The sequence below is a fragment of the Venturia canescens genome, chromosome 10 (genome assembly GCF_019457755.1).
Source record: "Venturia canescens isolate UGA chromosome 10, ASM1945775v1, whole genome shotgun sequence".
NCBI lineage: Eukaryota > Metazoa > Arthropoda > Insecta > Hymenoptera > Ichneumonidae > Venturia > Venturia canescens.
Window position 1 is genome coordinate 14,128,634 of NC_057430.1, and position 16,369 is coordinate 14,145,002.

At 48.0% G+C, this 16,369-nt stretch overlaps 1 protein-coding gene across 5 annotated transcripts in view; it reads right to left on the reverse strand.

Moving 5' to 3' along the window:
• Positions 1 to 15,992, reverse strand: part of GluRIB (Glutamate receptor IB) — a 169,598-nt gene extending 153,606 nt beyond the window's left edge. For 4 of the 5 annotated variants that reach the window (XM_043431214.1, XM_043431213.1, XM_043431215.1 and 1 more), the window contains exon 1: positions 15,347 to 15,992. In XM_043431214.1, the coding sequence (XP_043287149.1) occupies positions 15,347 to 15,776 (430 nt within the window). In that variant the 5' untranslated portion in view covers positions 15,777 to 15,992. The remainder of the gene's footprint in view (positions 1 to 15,346) is intronic. The other variant, XM_043431216.1, reaches the window with a different exon arrangement.
• Positions 15,993 to 16,369: the final 377 nt, after the last annotated feature.

Genomic DNA, 16,369 nt, shown 5'->3' on the forward strand with positions numbered 1-16,369 from the left:
CGTCGATAACGATAATGGTTCGACGCTCGAGGAACGTACGAACGGTAGATTCCAGCAGGAGCGATATCCGGCCGAATTTTTGGTCGGGAGAAAAGATGAGTGACATGAAAAATGAATTAAAAGATGCGCGTGGGCGCGCGGAAGAGTGGAAACGGCAGGTCGGCAAAACGCCGGATGAGCGTTTGCGAAATTGGCTGAACGAAACACCGACTTGTGAAGGGCTTCGTAAAAAAAGGTAACGATAAAAAAAGACACGCCCACAAAAGAAGAAGCATAACGGAAAATAAAGAGACAGAAAAAATAGGGAACAAAAGAGAGCGCGCAGCTCGAACGCGCGGATGTGACACGTGTGCAGGCGGGCCTCGCGTGTGAGCGGTGTCTGGTGCATACGGGAACGAATCTCGTATCATCGTATCTCACGTAACGTCGGCTGCAAGCCGAAACGACACGACGAGACGCCGCGATTTATCGTTGGATCGGTACAACCGAGTGAAAACGTCATCGCCCTCGTAAATTCGTAGCTGAGCGTTATACCCTCCAATCGTATCGGTTGAGCAATTTCATCCTCGGCATATTTCTCCTCCCGCCTTTTTTTCCCTTTCATTTCCTTTATTATTATTTTCTTGCAAATGGATCGTATCCTGTGGAATCGCGTCATTGATTCTTCGTTATGTGTTTTCAAGAATTCGACGCAGCGCGTGTGCCCCGTTTTAGAAAAGCTCGAATGGAAAACGTTTAACGCACTCTCGCGATTCCGCCCCTCGCCTCGCCATCGATCGAGCTGTTTTATATATGCCTTCGAACTAATTGAATAATTGCACTAACTGAGTAACCTTTTCAGCTAATATTTGCTTTACTATCCGCTATCCGAAATATATATTTCCATCAGAGAAGCTCCCAATAAAAATAATCTCCGCGTGTTCATTTAAAACACAAACACGAGAGAGGATTGATGTAACACCGTGGCTGTAATCTAGCACTTGAAAATCTACCCTGAAAGCAGAAACTCTCCGAGTCCGTAAAATCGCGGTTATTCTTGGAAGGAGGCCGGCCGGGGGAGGGGGCAAGGGTTTTCGTTAGGGGGTGCTCGCTCGCGGCTATGATACTTTCAAAATGGTCGGCGAACCGTGCGAGATTTAGTGGCGTTTACTCGGGATTCCGACCTATCTTTGCCTCTCCCTCTGGATTCCGCTTTGTTCCTCGCTTTCTCTTGGTGCCTCTTCTTCCGAGCGCGGCAGGAGCAACGAAACTAGCGCGAGTTGTACCGGAAATGGGGCACGGGGTGTATTTTGCTCTCGCTCTTGAGAATGGAAGGGACCGAACGAGCAGACGCGAACGTTCACCTTCTACATCGGCCTTTTCCTCGTCACCGGAGAGTGCGAGAGATACCCGGGGGTAAGGGAAGGGAATGACGGGACGGGGAGAGTGGAAGGCGGGTGGGTATGAACACCAGGACGATGAAAATGATTAAGCGGTCTCGTGAATCCCGGCTGAAGCTGCTCTAATCCGGTGCTAAAGGCAAAACGGAGACTATTCTACTGCTTGAGCTTTTCCTTTTGGCGCCCGACACCGCGCCGCGTCGCGCAACCACACACGTCCGAATACACCAACATTTCGTGTCGCCCTTTTGCCTCGTCCGCGCGCGCCCTCCCCTTTTGACGCTTCTCTTCTTTCGCTTCAACTCCCAATGGAAATTTAAATAAATACTTTGTCATATCTTTTCGCGGAGCGCCCGGAAGAGTACAAAAATCCTTTCCATTCTACTTCCGCGCGACGTCTCTCCTACCTTCACACCCATCCGTGATTTTACCTGAGAAAAAATGTTAAATTAACCCCCCAGAGCGCGCGGGAGTGAAAACACGATGAATTTCGTATGAGGAATAAACACCGCGAGTGTTTCCCCCTCGCCAGGAGGAAACCTCTATAAATAATATTTCCCCTCAGGGAATATGTTTATGTGTGCGGAGAGTTTACCTCGCCTGCCTACACTCCGCTGCTTTTTACTCGCAAGGAGCAAACGAGGCGCGAGCTGCACCGGAGAGATGATGCAGCGAAGGTTATTCAGATGTCGTATATCCGGGCGAATAGCTCTAATCCGGTTGCAATCCTCGTGCGTAGTACAGCATCTTCTAAAAGTCTTGTTTCAAGGGAAAAGTCTTTAGTCAACTTTTTTTTCGAATTTTTCGAAAAATAGAACGCTCCGCTCCTCCCAACCTCCCCCATCGAGCCTCACTTCTCAACGAATATTTCGTTATACCAAAACGTCTCATTGTCAAAAAAATAACGACGAAGAAGCTTCCTCTCGAGAATTTCACGCTCTACTTGGCCCTCGGAGCTTGCCGGACAACTTTTGAGACACTTTGTACGTCCTAGCACCTCGATTCTGTGGTATTCCTGCGCTCTACTAACATTTCCGACACGCCAATGTCAGCCGCGACCTATCTGCTGTGCGTATAACCGCAAAATGCCCGTTACACCCGGAATGAACACACCTCAGACTGCTAACGTCATAACGTCCTCGCGGCTCTCAACGTTAGCCTCGAATAGACGTGTTAAGATGTTAAATTGGCGGCCTCGAGGTCGTACGTATATATATCTGAAGAAAGAACCCGAATTTCGCAAGATTTTCCACAGGGGGATACGCTGTGGAACAAAGATTCCAATAGCTTCGTTAGAATTTTAGCTTTTCGCGTTGCAATTATGCGATCAAATAAATAAAACCTGGAGCGAGAGCGTGCGGGAGGGAAGCAAATGAGAAAACTTGGAGGGCGATTCTCCAATCTTTCGTAATACGATGGCAATCGTTCTCAGCAGGGCTTGTTCAAAACGACGTGTATAGCGAGTACGAGGAGAGAAAAGATCTCGGAAGAGCCTCCGTGATACTTTCATTTTTCCACCAACGGCCATTTTATCAAAAACTTTATTCCCCCTTTTATATGCTGCAATATTCGCTACCTGATTTCCCACTTTCTCTCCTCTCGTGTTCCGTTATACGCTCGCTCTCTCCAAACGAAAATGCCTCAATTTTCTACCCAAACGAAATAACAGTTAAGGGCGTAGCGCCAAATGAATTTCATCAAATCGAGAGAGAAAACCTTAATCTTGGGAACTCGAAAAACTTCAGCGAGACTACCATAAATTACATATTCAAGCACTTGGATCCGAGCCGCGTCGCGTACCAGTTTTTTCTCCTTTGACGTTACAACGCTTTTCCAGAGTTATCAGTGACTTGGAAATGCTGATGAACAATTGAAAATGTGTAGCACCCAGCGAACATATTGAGGGAATCGATGCGTTGAACGGCAGACGACGATTTTTTAAATATTTTCCAACCAACAGCTTCAATTCGGAGCAAAGAGTACATATACGACTTCTGCTGCTCAAAATCCGGATGTCGAGTACAATGAGGACAGCTCGTTGAGCGAACGAAATTTCAAAACGACTATCATCGATAGGAATGATAGGGAATGGGTGGGATCAATCGAACGGCTGGCTTTTATGTTGGAGCGAGCATTCCGAGGCAATTTGGATTTATTTGTAGATTCAGATAGGAGTTGATTCCTAACGACTCCGAAGTTTATTACCGTTGGACATTTCGTCCCTAATTTCGGGTGGGATTGCCATCCGCGGAAGGGCATGGATTCGATGTTGATCCAAATAGGTATATAGTCGAGAAGAAAACGCTCAAAATTGGAAGATACATTAGGGGAGGGGGAGGTTGGAAAGAGAATTCGAGAGAGAGAAAAAGGTAAAAAGATTGAACGTGACGAAGAACAAGGGGAACGAGTGTTCGATCGGTAATTCCGAACTTTGGCGAGTGTGTTACGAGTTAAAGGGGTTGGTTGTGCGGAAGGAACGAGGGAGTATATATGCGAGGTGGACATCGGGCCGCAGAACCCGAGCGGAATCCCACTTGGCAGACCACTGTGGTTTGGAACTCGACGGCACCCTCTGAACGAGGAAAACGAAAGAGAAAGACGACGAGGCGGGGCAAATATGTGGACCAGTTTCCTATCCGATCCTTGTCTTTCTTTCCCATCCTCTCATTGCATGTGCCTCGGAAAATGCCGCGCACCCTTCGTTCCCCACGTTTTCCTTCCCCATTTTCGTTATCTCTTTCCATTTGCCTACCCGCTGGTGGCTCTCCGCTGCTTTCCCGGAGAGAGAGAGAGAGAGAGGGAGAGAGAGAAAAAGGGATGAGGGTCGTGAAAGGGTGAGAGGCTTTGCCACACGGAGCGTGCGGTGGACGATTTGGTCCAGAAGCCCTCATACTCTGCGCCCACCCTCCTCTTACTCTTGGCGACGGGAGCTTGTACTTCGTTGCTACATGTTTGCCCGCTGGTACTCGCGCCATAGGGTGCATGGTCGCTCGGGGTAGGCAGCTTCGCGGTCCCACGATATCGGCAAAACTATGGCTCGATAAAAACGAGACTATTATCGGGTATAAAAGCAATTTAACGACTTTCGGAGAAGAAAAAAATGGAGCATGTTCCCTCCAGCCCCTCCCCCCCCCCCCCCCAGCCCACCCCCGCCCCCACTCTCGCACCATTCGCGAGCACTTAGCGGAAGAAATGTAGTAATAATTGTTGGGGCTGAACGTCTCGATTATTTATCGCCAGAGCTGCCCCGCGATGATACATTCCCTTCGCGGTTTTCAAGCGAATATAAATAAATTCATTTGACGCTAAAATATTTCTCGCGACGACCCTCACAACTTGCTTATTCGTCATCCAACGCGGGCTTACATTTGAAAAAATCATCATAATAAGGGAGCACACTGCTTTCGTTCTTGAAAAAAGTAATACCCTCGAGCACCGCGTGCACATAAATAAACATGAATTCTTCCCCCCTCGCCGTCCACTCGCTCCTGCTCTTTCGCTCTTTCTCTTCGCCGTTTTTTCTTCTCGTTTTTCACTTTCATCCACATTTTCTCGACCGGCCCTTCGGAATCTGGCCTTCTAATAAATCAGCACTTTTTTTATTTTCCTATAAAGGAAGGCGCGCGCACCAGCGACACAAGTTATGAGGGTTCGAAGAAATGATAAGAGCTTCCCCGCGCACGAGGAAATAAAATGCCAGAGCGAATCAGAAGGGAATAAAAGTAAACGGTCGTAAGTAGGACTGCTGATCGGAGAACAACCTTTCGAGCTTTTACCTACTTTTATCGCTTTAATCAAATTCTACTGAGACTTACATTCATGTTTTATCAATGCGGTACCGAGCATAGATAATTATTAAAACAAATGTTTGAGAGAAATCGGTTTGACAGCTGCACAAAAGTTCCGGTGCCGAAACCATTTCAAGCGTTACTTTTTCCATTCGCGAAGCAACTCGGTGATGATTTAGAACTTTCACGAATGAGAGTGCCTACAGGAGCGTACATATTGTAGCTTGCTCGACGAATTTTGATCGGAGGATCGCAGGAAATGATGTGCATTCGTTTGGATCCAACAAGCATTTTCAAAGTTCCAAACTCTGTCGATTATAAAATGATAAATTTTTGGAAAAAATGTTGCAAACATGACGCCCTGAAAATGGAGGCAAGTATCGTGCAATTTGGGACCAGAACGTCGATGTAAACAATTGAATCCTCGATTCTTTTAATCTTCGAACTTTTGAGGATGGAAAAAAAGAGTATCTAGAATTTGTCAAAGGCAACGAATCTACCAACCAACTATAATGAAATCGTTAGTGAACGAAAGAGCAAAACGTGGATTATTTTTCGGTCGGGGATACGAAGGGAAAAGGGAGTGTGGAAGAGCCCCTGGATTTTCATCCCTTTTACGAGCAGCTACTCGCACGCACTTTTCAACATTGTTTCCAGCCCCCAACTCTTTTATGCGAGGCCTGTTTGAGTCTTATTTTCTCTTGTTTTGTTGTCTTTCGCGTTGTCTCCGTCATTCGCATCGGATCGTTTGTCTCTGTTGAGCACACAGGCGCGGCGAGGCCTGCACACCCGCAGCAACAGCAGCAGCAGCAGCAGAGACACGCGTGCTCCAACGTATTTCCTCGTTTTTCCCTTTTCTCGTGTCTTTCGCCGAGTATATCTCTCTCTCTCTCTCTCCACCTTTTCGCGATAGGCAGCCAACTCTTCTCGCGTTACTCGTCGACACAGCTCCGGCGCGCAAACAGCCGCGCACTCATCCTCGCGTATGTATATCGCCGGCTCGTACGTAAGCGTGCATGAAAAAGTGTTGTTACAGGAGCAATGGACTCTGCACCGAGCTCACGTAGAAACACGACCCTATACGCCATCTTTCCACTCTATGCGCCCCGCTAAAGTGCACACCAACGAGCATATCGTATTTTTGTGACGTATGTATAGCTGACGCTGTGCGGAGAGAGTCTTCGGGGCGAGAGAGAGAGAGAGAGAGAGCGCGCGTGAGAAAATAAATGCGAATGACAATCGGGAAAAATGGGAGTTGCATCATTCGGCTGGAAGGAAAATAAATTTTTAATGGAAAAGAAGCTCGCGTTTCTATAAATGCACATTTTGTTTTGCTTACTTCCTTTTTTTCTCTCTTCTTTCCTCTTTTACTTTACTTGTGTTAAGGCGTCGGAATAAAGGGTGAAAGAAAATAAAAGCTGAGGCTAAAAGGTAGTGACTCTGGATGGAGAAAGAGGCTGACATTTGCATCAGCTTTGCTCCGCGATGCCAGTCCGCTCTCCATCTTCGTAATATCGGATTACGGGATCTGAAGAGAGCGTCTAGCGTCAAATATACTATTGGAGAACATGAACCGCGGCAGGAGCGTAGGCTGTCAGACTTCGTATAAACCTATTTCCTATAGGGGATGCGCGACGGCGGGGCTAAATGTTGAAAACTGCAGAGGGAAAGTCTCGAGGTTCCTCCTCGTGAAAAGCGACCGAGTCGGGGTTCATTATTTATTTGAACGTTAATAAAATGTATAAAAAAACGACCCCGAGGCTCCAACGGGCTTCGTACACGAGATAAAAATAATATGCGAGCAAATAACGAAAGTTCACGTAATCCACCGCCAAAAAATTGCTGGCAGTTTGAATGAGGCTGTAGCCTCGCTATATCCAACGGTGGATAATGACAGGTGAATGCCGAACGGAAGTAGACACGAGATGAATGCATTGGCGATCGGCTAACGAATAATGAGAACGCATGGGAGTGAAAGCCCCAAGGGCTCGCTTGAATAGAACTCGGCAGGCAACAAGGGATGAAATCCCTGACGGAAGGACAGGGAGGGAGAGAGAGAGAGAGAGAGAGAGAGAGAGAGAGAGAGAGAGAGAGAGAAAAGGACCGGGAGAGGTTCCTGTGGTAATGGGGAAGAAAGAACAATGTTTTCTACTCTCGAACGCGTGCTTTGCATCATTGATGAATATCTGAAAAAAAATGCGTACGACTCCGTTGGCGTTCTTCGGCGCTAGCTTTTGTGATCGATGTGAAGAGAAAACTGCTGCTGCTGCTGCGGATTTTCTGATGAACGAGGAGGCTCGACTGAACGAGGTCGCTGGCTCAAAATCGAAGGATAAAGCTGAACCCTTTGGCAGCGTTCTCGATTGGACGATAAAATGTTTCAAAAGGGGTTTCGCAACTCGAGCCGCGGCGGACTTGTTTCAACCGGGAGAAAGCGAATCAGCCCATTAAGCATCGCATTTCACGCGGGTGAAGCACTCTCTCTCTCTCTCTCTCTCTCTCTCTCGGAAGGCTAACCAGTTGAAAGGAAAGGGAGAGGGCTCCGCATAGGTTCTCGCACAGTATCTGAGAGAACAGTCGAGTGAGCATGAGCTCGAGAGAGCGAGGCTCGTACGCGTATTATTGTGTGTATACAAAGGGGCGAGAGAAGGCCAAAGATTTTCTTCATTTTCCAGGCTCGTTGCGACAACGCAAAAGAGTAAACGCTGAAACGAGAATCTGATTGAAGAGGGAGCCAGAGAGCAGAGAAAATGTGATAAGGATATGATAGGCGAACTAGGAGGGAGATTCGTTTTTGATGGATGGATCAAAATAAGCCAGGGCTTAACTCCCAGCAGCACCAAATTCTCACCCCCCTCCTCGAACCCACATTTCTCAAGAGCAAAAGTATTAGAGAGGATAGAAAAGAGAATGAGCTTCCGGAAAAATCATCCTCTTCCTCGCCTAATTCCTCGTGCCAGCTACGAAGCTTGCACAATCGGCGTTCATACACACACGCGCGACTCCACCCCGCTAGCAATCGCTGTCGCTGCCTCATGGAATTCCTCGTTATATAACAAAACAACGCCAGACGCCATACGAGTCCTTCTGTTCCTGGATGTTGAGCCTGCGGTGGCCAAAAGCCCTCGATAAATGGGAATAGAGTGGTGTGAGCGCAGCAGCAAGCGGCGCTACAAAAGGGTGTGAGAATGTTGCGTTTATGCGCAACATATCGAGTCCCTTGCGCATCTATTTACGATAGAATTCAATGGGCAAAACAGATGGAGTGCCTCGAAGATAGGAGCTTGAAAATCCACGCTGGGGAGGCGGGAGGTCACCAGGAATTCCCGGGTTCGAAACGCAGCCTGGAGACGCACACACGCACTCGGCTCGGTAGAAATTCAGAGTCGAGATACACACAATAGGAGAAGAATAGGGGCGAGGAGGCAGGGGGTTGGTAAGCAAGCTGGACATCAATAATTGTGAGCCTGCTATTGCCCGCGTGCTTTCGGGGTACGCGAATCGAATAACGCGCTGCGATAGCAGCCCCGATTATGCAAACAATAATTCGATTCTATTCGAGCACACAAAAGCCTCGTCTTTGTGTCTCCCTTTTCATAATATTCATGGACAATCGTGGCTCGCTCTTCACTTTAATCTTCTCCCCTTCGATGTTCCTCGTGTATCAAACCGATCGAGTTTTTAACACCGCCAAGTCAATGAATCAGTGCGGAGACCACATTGGGCGAGAGAGAGAGAGAGTCCGGCGCATATGCGCGGAATCTCCGGTGTTTTCTCTGGCTACAGCAGCTTTTGTGCAGCCCAACAATTCCCGTAGCAGCCGGAAACTGCGGGATCGCTTGGAAATGGCAACCGCGTTATTAGCATTGCCGAAAACAACGGAGCGAGAACACCCCCGCTCGTCGGGACAACGCAACAATATCGCGAGGAATTTCTTTACCGAAACAAATTTCGAACTAGGGGCTTGTGCGAGGGGTCAGAAGCTCGCGCGCTGTTCGAATGTGTTCCGTTTGCGGCTATTTCAAACGACCCTTTCGGCGCTCTTCGTTCAAGCTATTTTTATCTCAGTCACCCTTATTTCTTCGTCCAAAGCTTCGAGCTGTTTCAATCTCCCTCGCGTCTGGCCCCGGTCGATCATTAATCGCGTTACACCAAAAGGGATAATGCACGGTTTGAACCAAGTTGCGGAAGAGTCGAAGTTCCCGACGACAGGAAAAGCGAGGCTCGACGAGGCCAAGGGAGATAGAACGAGGCCACGAGGCATCCGGCTAGGCAGCATCAAGCGAGCACACAAAGGCGACGAGGCATCATATTACTCGATGGAAAGGGCGGGAGAGAGAGCGCCGAATGTAAGATGGAAAACTGGGTTAAGGGTGTGGTTGAACGCGGGCTTGAGGGCACTGAGAACCAGCATCGAGAAGTATTGCGCACAGAACTGAAAGTGCTCGCCCCTCCGAGACGAGTTTTCTACAATTGAACTTGGCGAAGTAAAAGCAGAAGAAGAAGAAGAAGAAGAAGAAAAAGGACTCGGAGCGCGCATATACAGCAAACGAAGCAAAATGATAAATAAAAATATTCAATTTCAGAATACCGAGAAGCACGATATTTTCAGGTTAAATGGAATTGTTCGATGGGAATGAGAGCCTCAACTTCCTCTGAAAATCTCGAGAAACAGTCGCTCGAACCTCCACGATTAATTGAATAACAAACGACCGAGCGGCCTCATATTTTATTAACAAACCAAACGGAAAAGATTTCGGTTCCGGAGCAGGGAAACTGGTCACGGGGACATCCATCACCCTGTTAGAGTGTAATCGTGTTAGGTCCGGTTAGGACGAAAATTTCGGAGAGTCTTGAGCTCCGTGCACATGTCGACTCAGCTCTCGCCCGGTGAACGTACAGAGCTGAGTCGGTGAATGAAAACAAACGATATCAGCTCGATTGATCGATTGTTTTCGGGGAGAAGGCAGCCATCATGAAAGTCTGCTGCTGATTTCGAAGATTTCATTCCACAGGCTTGAAGAATGTCCCGTTCCTTGGTCACGAGGTTTATGCCCTACCCTTGTAAATCGAACCAGTATAAGAAGTGGTTTCGGTGAGTGCGAGCTTCGCTCGTGCCACTGAAATTCGTCAATGCGCATCGAAATCATTTTTGCCGCGGAGGATGGTCGGGTTCGTTAAAACCTGCCAGGGTCAAGGGCCCGGTAATGGTGACGTAAAGCATTATTGTTTGCAACAGCGCCGAGAAAGGATCGTCCTTGGAATAGCTAATTAAAATAGAAAGCAAACATTTGCTCCGCGCAGGAAGGTGGTTTGGGGATCGGATTTTTTTCCGCGTCGTAATAATGTCGGGAAAGATGGTAATAATTGGTCGTGAGGACAATCCTCTTTCCTCGTGTTTCGTATCCGTTCCAGCTCGCTTCCTCCGCTATATTCTAGCCGCGCGGTGAGCTTCTTTACGAGGAGCAATGTTCCTTCTTTTATATCCAGCTTGGAGCTACGCAGGCTAACGGAGAAGTTGAACGTAGTTTAATAATAAAAGAGAAGAAGCCGGGCGCGCACGCACGAGGCAGCGGAGGAGCTTGGCGAGGAATATACTCATGACTAATATTGTGTTATAATTTCATCCTCGCACAAGGAAAACCAATATCGCTGGCTCCTTAATTTTTATACCAGTAGAAATGAGCCACGAAGCGAGATTATTTCGTTGGGGAATTCGTCGAATGGAATTGCGCGTTACGGAGAAATGAAACGACATGAGAAAAATAAGGAGGAAAAGTCAAGGGGGAGGAAGAAAAGCTCGTACGAGCTTTCTTTCATCTGTCCGGGGGAATAAAAAGGGCACGTAAGTAGTCCTTGCCCCGGTGGATATCGAGTGACAATAAGGAGAAAGAGAAAGAAAAAGGGCTGAAAAGACAGAGTCGATGGTGAACGATGACGTGCGACCTCTCGAACGAAGAGTCGTCGAGGCTCTTTGTTTTCTGATCTTATTTACTGAAAACAAAACCAGGATGAAAGAAGCCGACCGACAGAAGAGTCTTTTTCGTTCCTTTCTCCTCGCTCCTCCTCCTCCCACCGCCAGCCCCAACAACAGCCATTTTGTTTTTTTTTTTCACCTCGAACCATTCGTTATAGCATTGCTACATTTTTACCATACCGAAAGATAAACCGAGACGAGGATAAAGCTTGCCCGAAACAATCGGAAATTCGCTCATGATGTCAACAGCAAAGCTGCTAATAATTACGTCAGGAATAGATCCTCGTGAAGATCCCCAAGTTGAGCCAACTTTTCCCTCAATTTTGCAAGCCTCGAAAGAACGCGATTGTTCGAGTGCAAAAAATTCTATTTTCCATTCAACGAGATTAAACCGCACGAGAAAAAGGCTCGTTACGAGGACACCGCACTTTTGTTTCTCTCTTCAATGCGATAGCTCGGGACTTGGGAATCGAAGGACGCGAGACGCGGAGAGGAGAGGTGAAAACAAATTCTTTTGACGCCTTGACGAAGCGACCTTCGCTACTGTACGCTTCTTTCGTAAGGCAAGGAAAAAAGAAGGGAAATGCGGAAGGAGGAAAAGAAAGAAGAGTTGAAATGAAGAGTCCCGGAGCCTAGACGCAGGCTTTCGAGCAACCAGACTCCCGAGGGAGCGAGAAGAGAAACGAGGGTAAAAGAGACTCCTATTTCTATAGACACTCGTCGCTTGTTGTCAACTTCGTGCTCTTTCCCTCCTCCTTCTCCCTCGTTACTTTCACCGTCGCCCTCTCTTACTCGCTTTATCTTTAAATCACCCTTTTTTCCGGCCTCCTCCTCCCCCCCCCCCCCCTCGCCCCGCCCCTCCTTCCCCACCTTTCTTATTCCGTATCCATTCGCGTTTTATGCGCTCGATGTAAATGGAACGGAAGAAACGAGTACTCCACTTTTTCCATCCGCATTTTCCTATACACGCGGCGTTTTATCATATGCACGTTAAAACGTATATAATCGACTCGAAGCAAATACATTAGAAATTTAATAACGCGATACTTAATCTCACAGTTACTTCATTTCGCACGGACAAAACCAACAGATCGGAGCACCCTCGAGCCCCGAGCTCGAATGCACTCACGAATAATCGAAACAAACATAGTTTCTCTCGAGCTAAAAATATTCGGCTTGAGGGTACGAGCAGCAAAATTAGTGGGGAATGAATGATCTTTGAATGCTGAAAAAACTTTGTTGCTCTTCTGAAAAAGCGTGTGCAAGGGAACAAAAAAAAAGCAGAATTTTGAAATGAATATTTGAATAAATTAAAGTTTAACGATTTTCTGAACACTTGATGAATCCAAAGAATTTCGTCGAGGGTTCCGTTGAAAAAAAAAAAAAAAAAACAATTTTTCCCAAGTGTGCACACACTCGGGAAAGCAACGAGGCTGGAAAGCTTGAGGAAAGAGTTCCGGCGAGCGAACGTGTATATCAACGAGCCCGAAAAAGCTCAGCGCTTTAGTTTCATTCCATTGATAAAATTCTCAAATTCTTAGTTCCATAGTAGAATCTCCAGTTGTTGAAATGAAAAGGTTTTTTTTCGCGAATAATTGCGCGAGAGTTCAACGAGCAATTTCAGTCCAAGTGGAGCCTCACAAAGCCAACAAATCCAAAGCTCCGAGTCGTACTTTTATTCGAACGAGAAAGTCCTCGGATTCTTAGCTCCGGCGAGCTCTCCGCTGCTCGCTGACACGAAAAAAGTGTTTTTACCAACATAATTGCGCAGATCGGGCGGTGACGCAGAGATGCATCGAGGGAATTTCGCGTTGCAGTATGCACGAGGCGTAATACAGGGTTAAATCCCCGGAAGACCGTCGCATCGTGTGTGTGCACGCGTACGTCGGAGGCTGCGAGTGTGTGTGCCGAGGCGAGCAAGTGACGCGAGGGAGTGACAACGGGCGTACTCGTCAAGTCGTCACTCTCGAGCCCTCGTCTCTCCCCCACTCCCCCCATGCACGTCTATATTTATATAATGTGTGGGAGTGAGAAATTCACGGAGCACGTTTCATTGTTCAACGCAGTTGTCCCGTAGTTGTCCATTCGTCGACTCGCCCGAGTCCACAAACCCTTCGTTCTCTCAGCCACCCACACGCAGACGTACAATGACACCCTTCGCTCACCAACAGCTCGGATCCTCGGAGCACTCGATCTCTCTCTCTCTCTCTCTCTCTCTCTGGCACCTCCGAGCCCCCCTCGCCCCTTGACCTTTCGTCGACCTCTGCCACGATAATACCAAAACGTTAATGTTCGTATGGGCGGACCATTACGCGCGCATATATAGGATCAGCGTATTACACAACGGTGCTGCTGCTCCGCAGAGATTAACGTCATCGCCGGATAATCTACTTATTAGAGCATGCTTTTTTCACGCCGTTCCCTATCGGCGGGCCATTCCGATGTTATTTTCACAATTAAAAAGTTTTTTTCAATCGGTTTACATTGAAAAGGGCGCTCGCTGACTCGTCGGAGGTTTTAGCGGAGCGATTAATCGTTGGGGAGGAAAATGAAATCGGTTCGTTGAACGTACGTACTCGCGGTTTACTCAATCACAGTGTTTGCTGGCTCGAATAATATTTCCTATGAGAAATAACGCGCTGGAAGCTTTTCCACGCGATTTCCCATAGACGAATCGTCTTCACGGTGGTTTCGAGAAAAAATTTTGTCAAGTTTTACGCTTCTGAGGATATTCTTGGAAACGCGGCGGGCAAAACGGCGCGCTTGGTTACTCGACGAACACTCGGATGATTCAAACACGCGATCTGCTGGCTCGAATATAAACCTTTCTCACTGCGGCGAAAAGAGAGTTTGAGCAACAGAAGTTTCGTTGGATCAACGAGGAACAGTTCCCACGCCAGGATTTGTTGATCCGACGAGAACATTTGGTTGAATCAACACTCTTTTCTTGAGGATATGAAAGCTCTGTTGCGTGTGCTCGATTTTTCTTTAGATTCGTGGAAAATGGATGTCGAAGAGACTTCCCAAATGATCGGTTACGATAGTTATATTCGGCCGAGGATAATCGTGATCGTGGCAAAGATCCAAGGTCACTCGTGTAAGAAAAATAAGAGCTGACGCAGGCGCTCCGTCGAAGTAAAGCGAGAAAAAAGGAAGCGAATGCATGACGTCTCAGTTGTACGTGGTGTGCAAGTACGTCAGTCATGGTGAGCTGTACGGCACATTGAGATCACGCAAAGAGGATGGGAGAGGAACGGAAAAAAGGATGCAAAGCGATCGACTTTTCCTCTCGATGCGGCGCGAGGGAAAAAAGAAGCAAGCGACCCAGACAAGGGAACAAGCACGAAAGTGGGTGACGAAGGGACCGGAGGGATCGCGGAATGCTGAAAAAAATCGAGGCAAAAAATTCTTCACGATTCTCAAGGGGTTTCGGGGCTGGAAAAATGTGCTAAGAGACGAGAGAGGGAGAAAAACAGTTTTCTGCAGCGTTCACGAGGCTCAACTTTTCCTCGTGCACGTTTTCTCTTTTCCTCTCCCTTTCGACGTTCGTTTCGCTCTTCCTTCCTCTTAAGTCGAGTCGTTTGTTTCCCTGTATTTCAAAAACCCCCTTGAGAAAAGCCACGACCGTGTGTGACGACATCGAGAACTCATTCGTCGTCCTGGAAGTTTATCTCACTACCGTCAAAAATGTCCGGGCGCGGTATAGAAAATTTGCCTGGTTGCTCTTTGTTTTTATTTATCTTTCTCGAGCTGAAGCGTGGGTGCACAAGGCAAGTTCACGATGTCAAATAGCACCCTCGCGAGGCTACTATTTTTTTAGCGTTTGCCAAAAAACAAACACGGGAGCTTACCATTTTTTTTTAAATTACTGCCCCAGGATAAGGATTATAAAAAAAAAGGGAAGAGAGAGAGACCGGGAGAGCGGTCTCCTGTGTTCGGAGTTTTTAATTATCCTCCGGCATTTACTGCGCGCCCGGCCCGCATTTGAGGCTCTCGGAGCTTTTTCGAATATGAAAAAAAAATTCGCTCTCCTCCTCGTACGAGCAACTTGTAAACACGTAGGTACACACACAGCCACACACATAGCCAGACACAAGCACGAGAGTACACGAGCGGAGAGAGGATCGGCTGGCAGACGATGTTAAAAAAGGTAAAACTGAAGCTCGAGGGAGCCTTAAGGGGTGGCGAAAAATCTCACTCACCTATCCATATTTTTTCGGATGCTCCGAGGGCGTAGTTAGCGGAGTTGAGTAGAAGAATACCAAGAGTCAATAGGGCGATGATGCTCGAGGATGGGGATGAACGCCGAGAGAACGTTGCTTTGCAACAGCTCATGGTGTTGTTGCACGAGGTTTCGAGCTTGGATCGCAGTGATTCACGAGCTTGTTTATTGACTCGCGCACGTTTCGACGAAGAGATTGGTGTCGTGGCAGGGAGAATCACGAGATCGAGGATGCGAAGGAGCGAACGATAAACAACACTGGAGATATGTGAGCACAGATGAGACGACGCGGGGGACGATAAATCCGAGGATAAATTATTGTTATCCGCCGTTAAGATGTCGGAGGTCAAGCGAGAGCGCGAGTACGACGAGGTCGAGACACCAGCCGGAACGCGAACCGGGAGCAGCATCTTCAGCGCTCCGTGGTCTGACACAAACTAGCTTTTCGTACTCGCTGGCGTGAAATAGAGGGAGAGAAAGAGACCAAGAGGGAAAAAGAGAGCGAGCGAGAGCGGAGGGAGGGGGAGGGTTGGCTGATGGTGGTGGTGCGAGTCTCAGCATTCATCCCCCATCGACATACACTACTCCGGATCCGTATGTAGGAACTGCGTCCCAAAACCGGCATCCCCTGCAACTGCTTCTCCCCTCTTCGGAGGTAAAAGCCACCCCCGCCCTTCTGGTACTCCCGGTCGTTTCTCGGCGCTCTGTCTCGCCGGCGCGCCGACTCGGTTCGCCGTTTGCCCCACCAGCTCTCCCCCCCGTCGACGGTGCACACGCTTCAGCCCTCCTGCATGTCTTCCTCTGGCACAACCTTCGGCCAAAGCTTGCCGAACGAACCTGACCACTCGCTCACGAAGCAACGAGAAACCCAGGGCTCCACGAGGATTAACAATTTTCTTTTGCACTCGATTCTGCAAGCCTCCGAGGGAGAAAGCGCTGTGGACGATTCAAATGATGGAAAGCCACTCCACCATGCTTTCTCTAGCCGCTTCAAGTTTTTCTG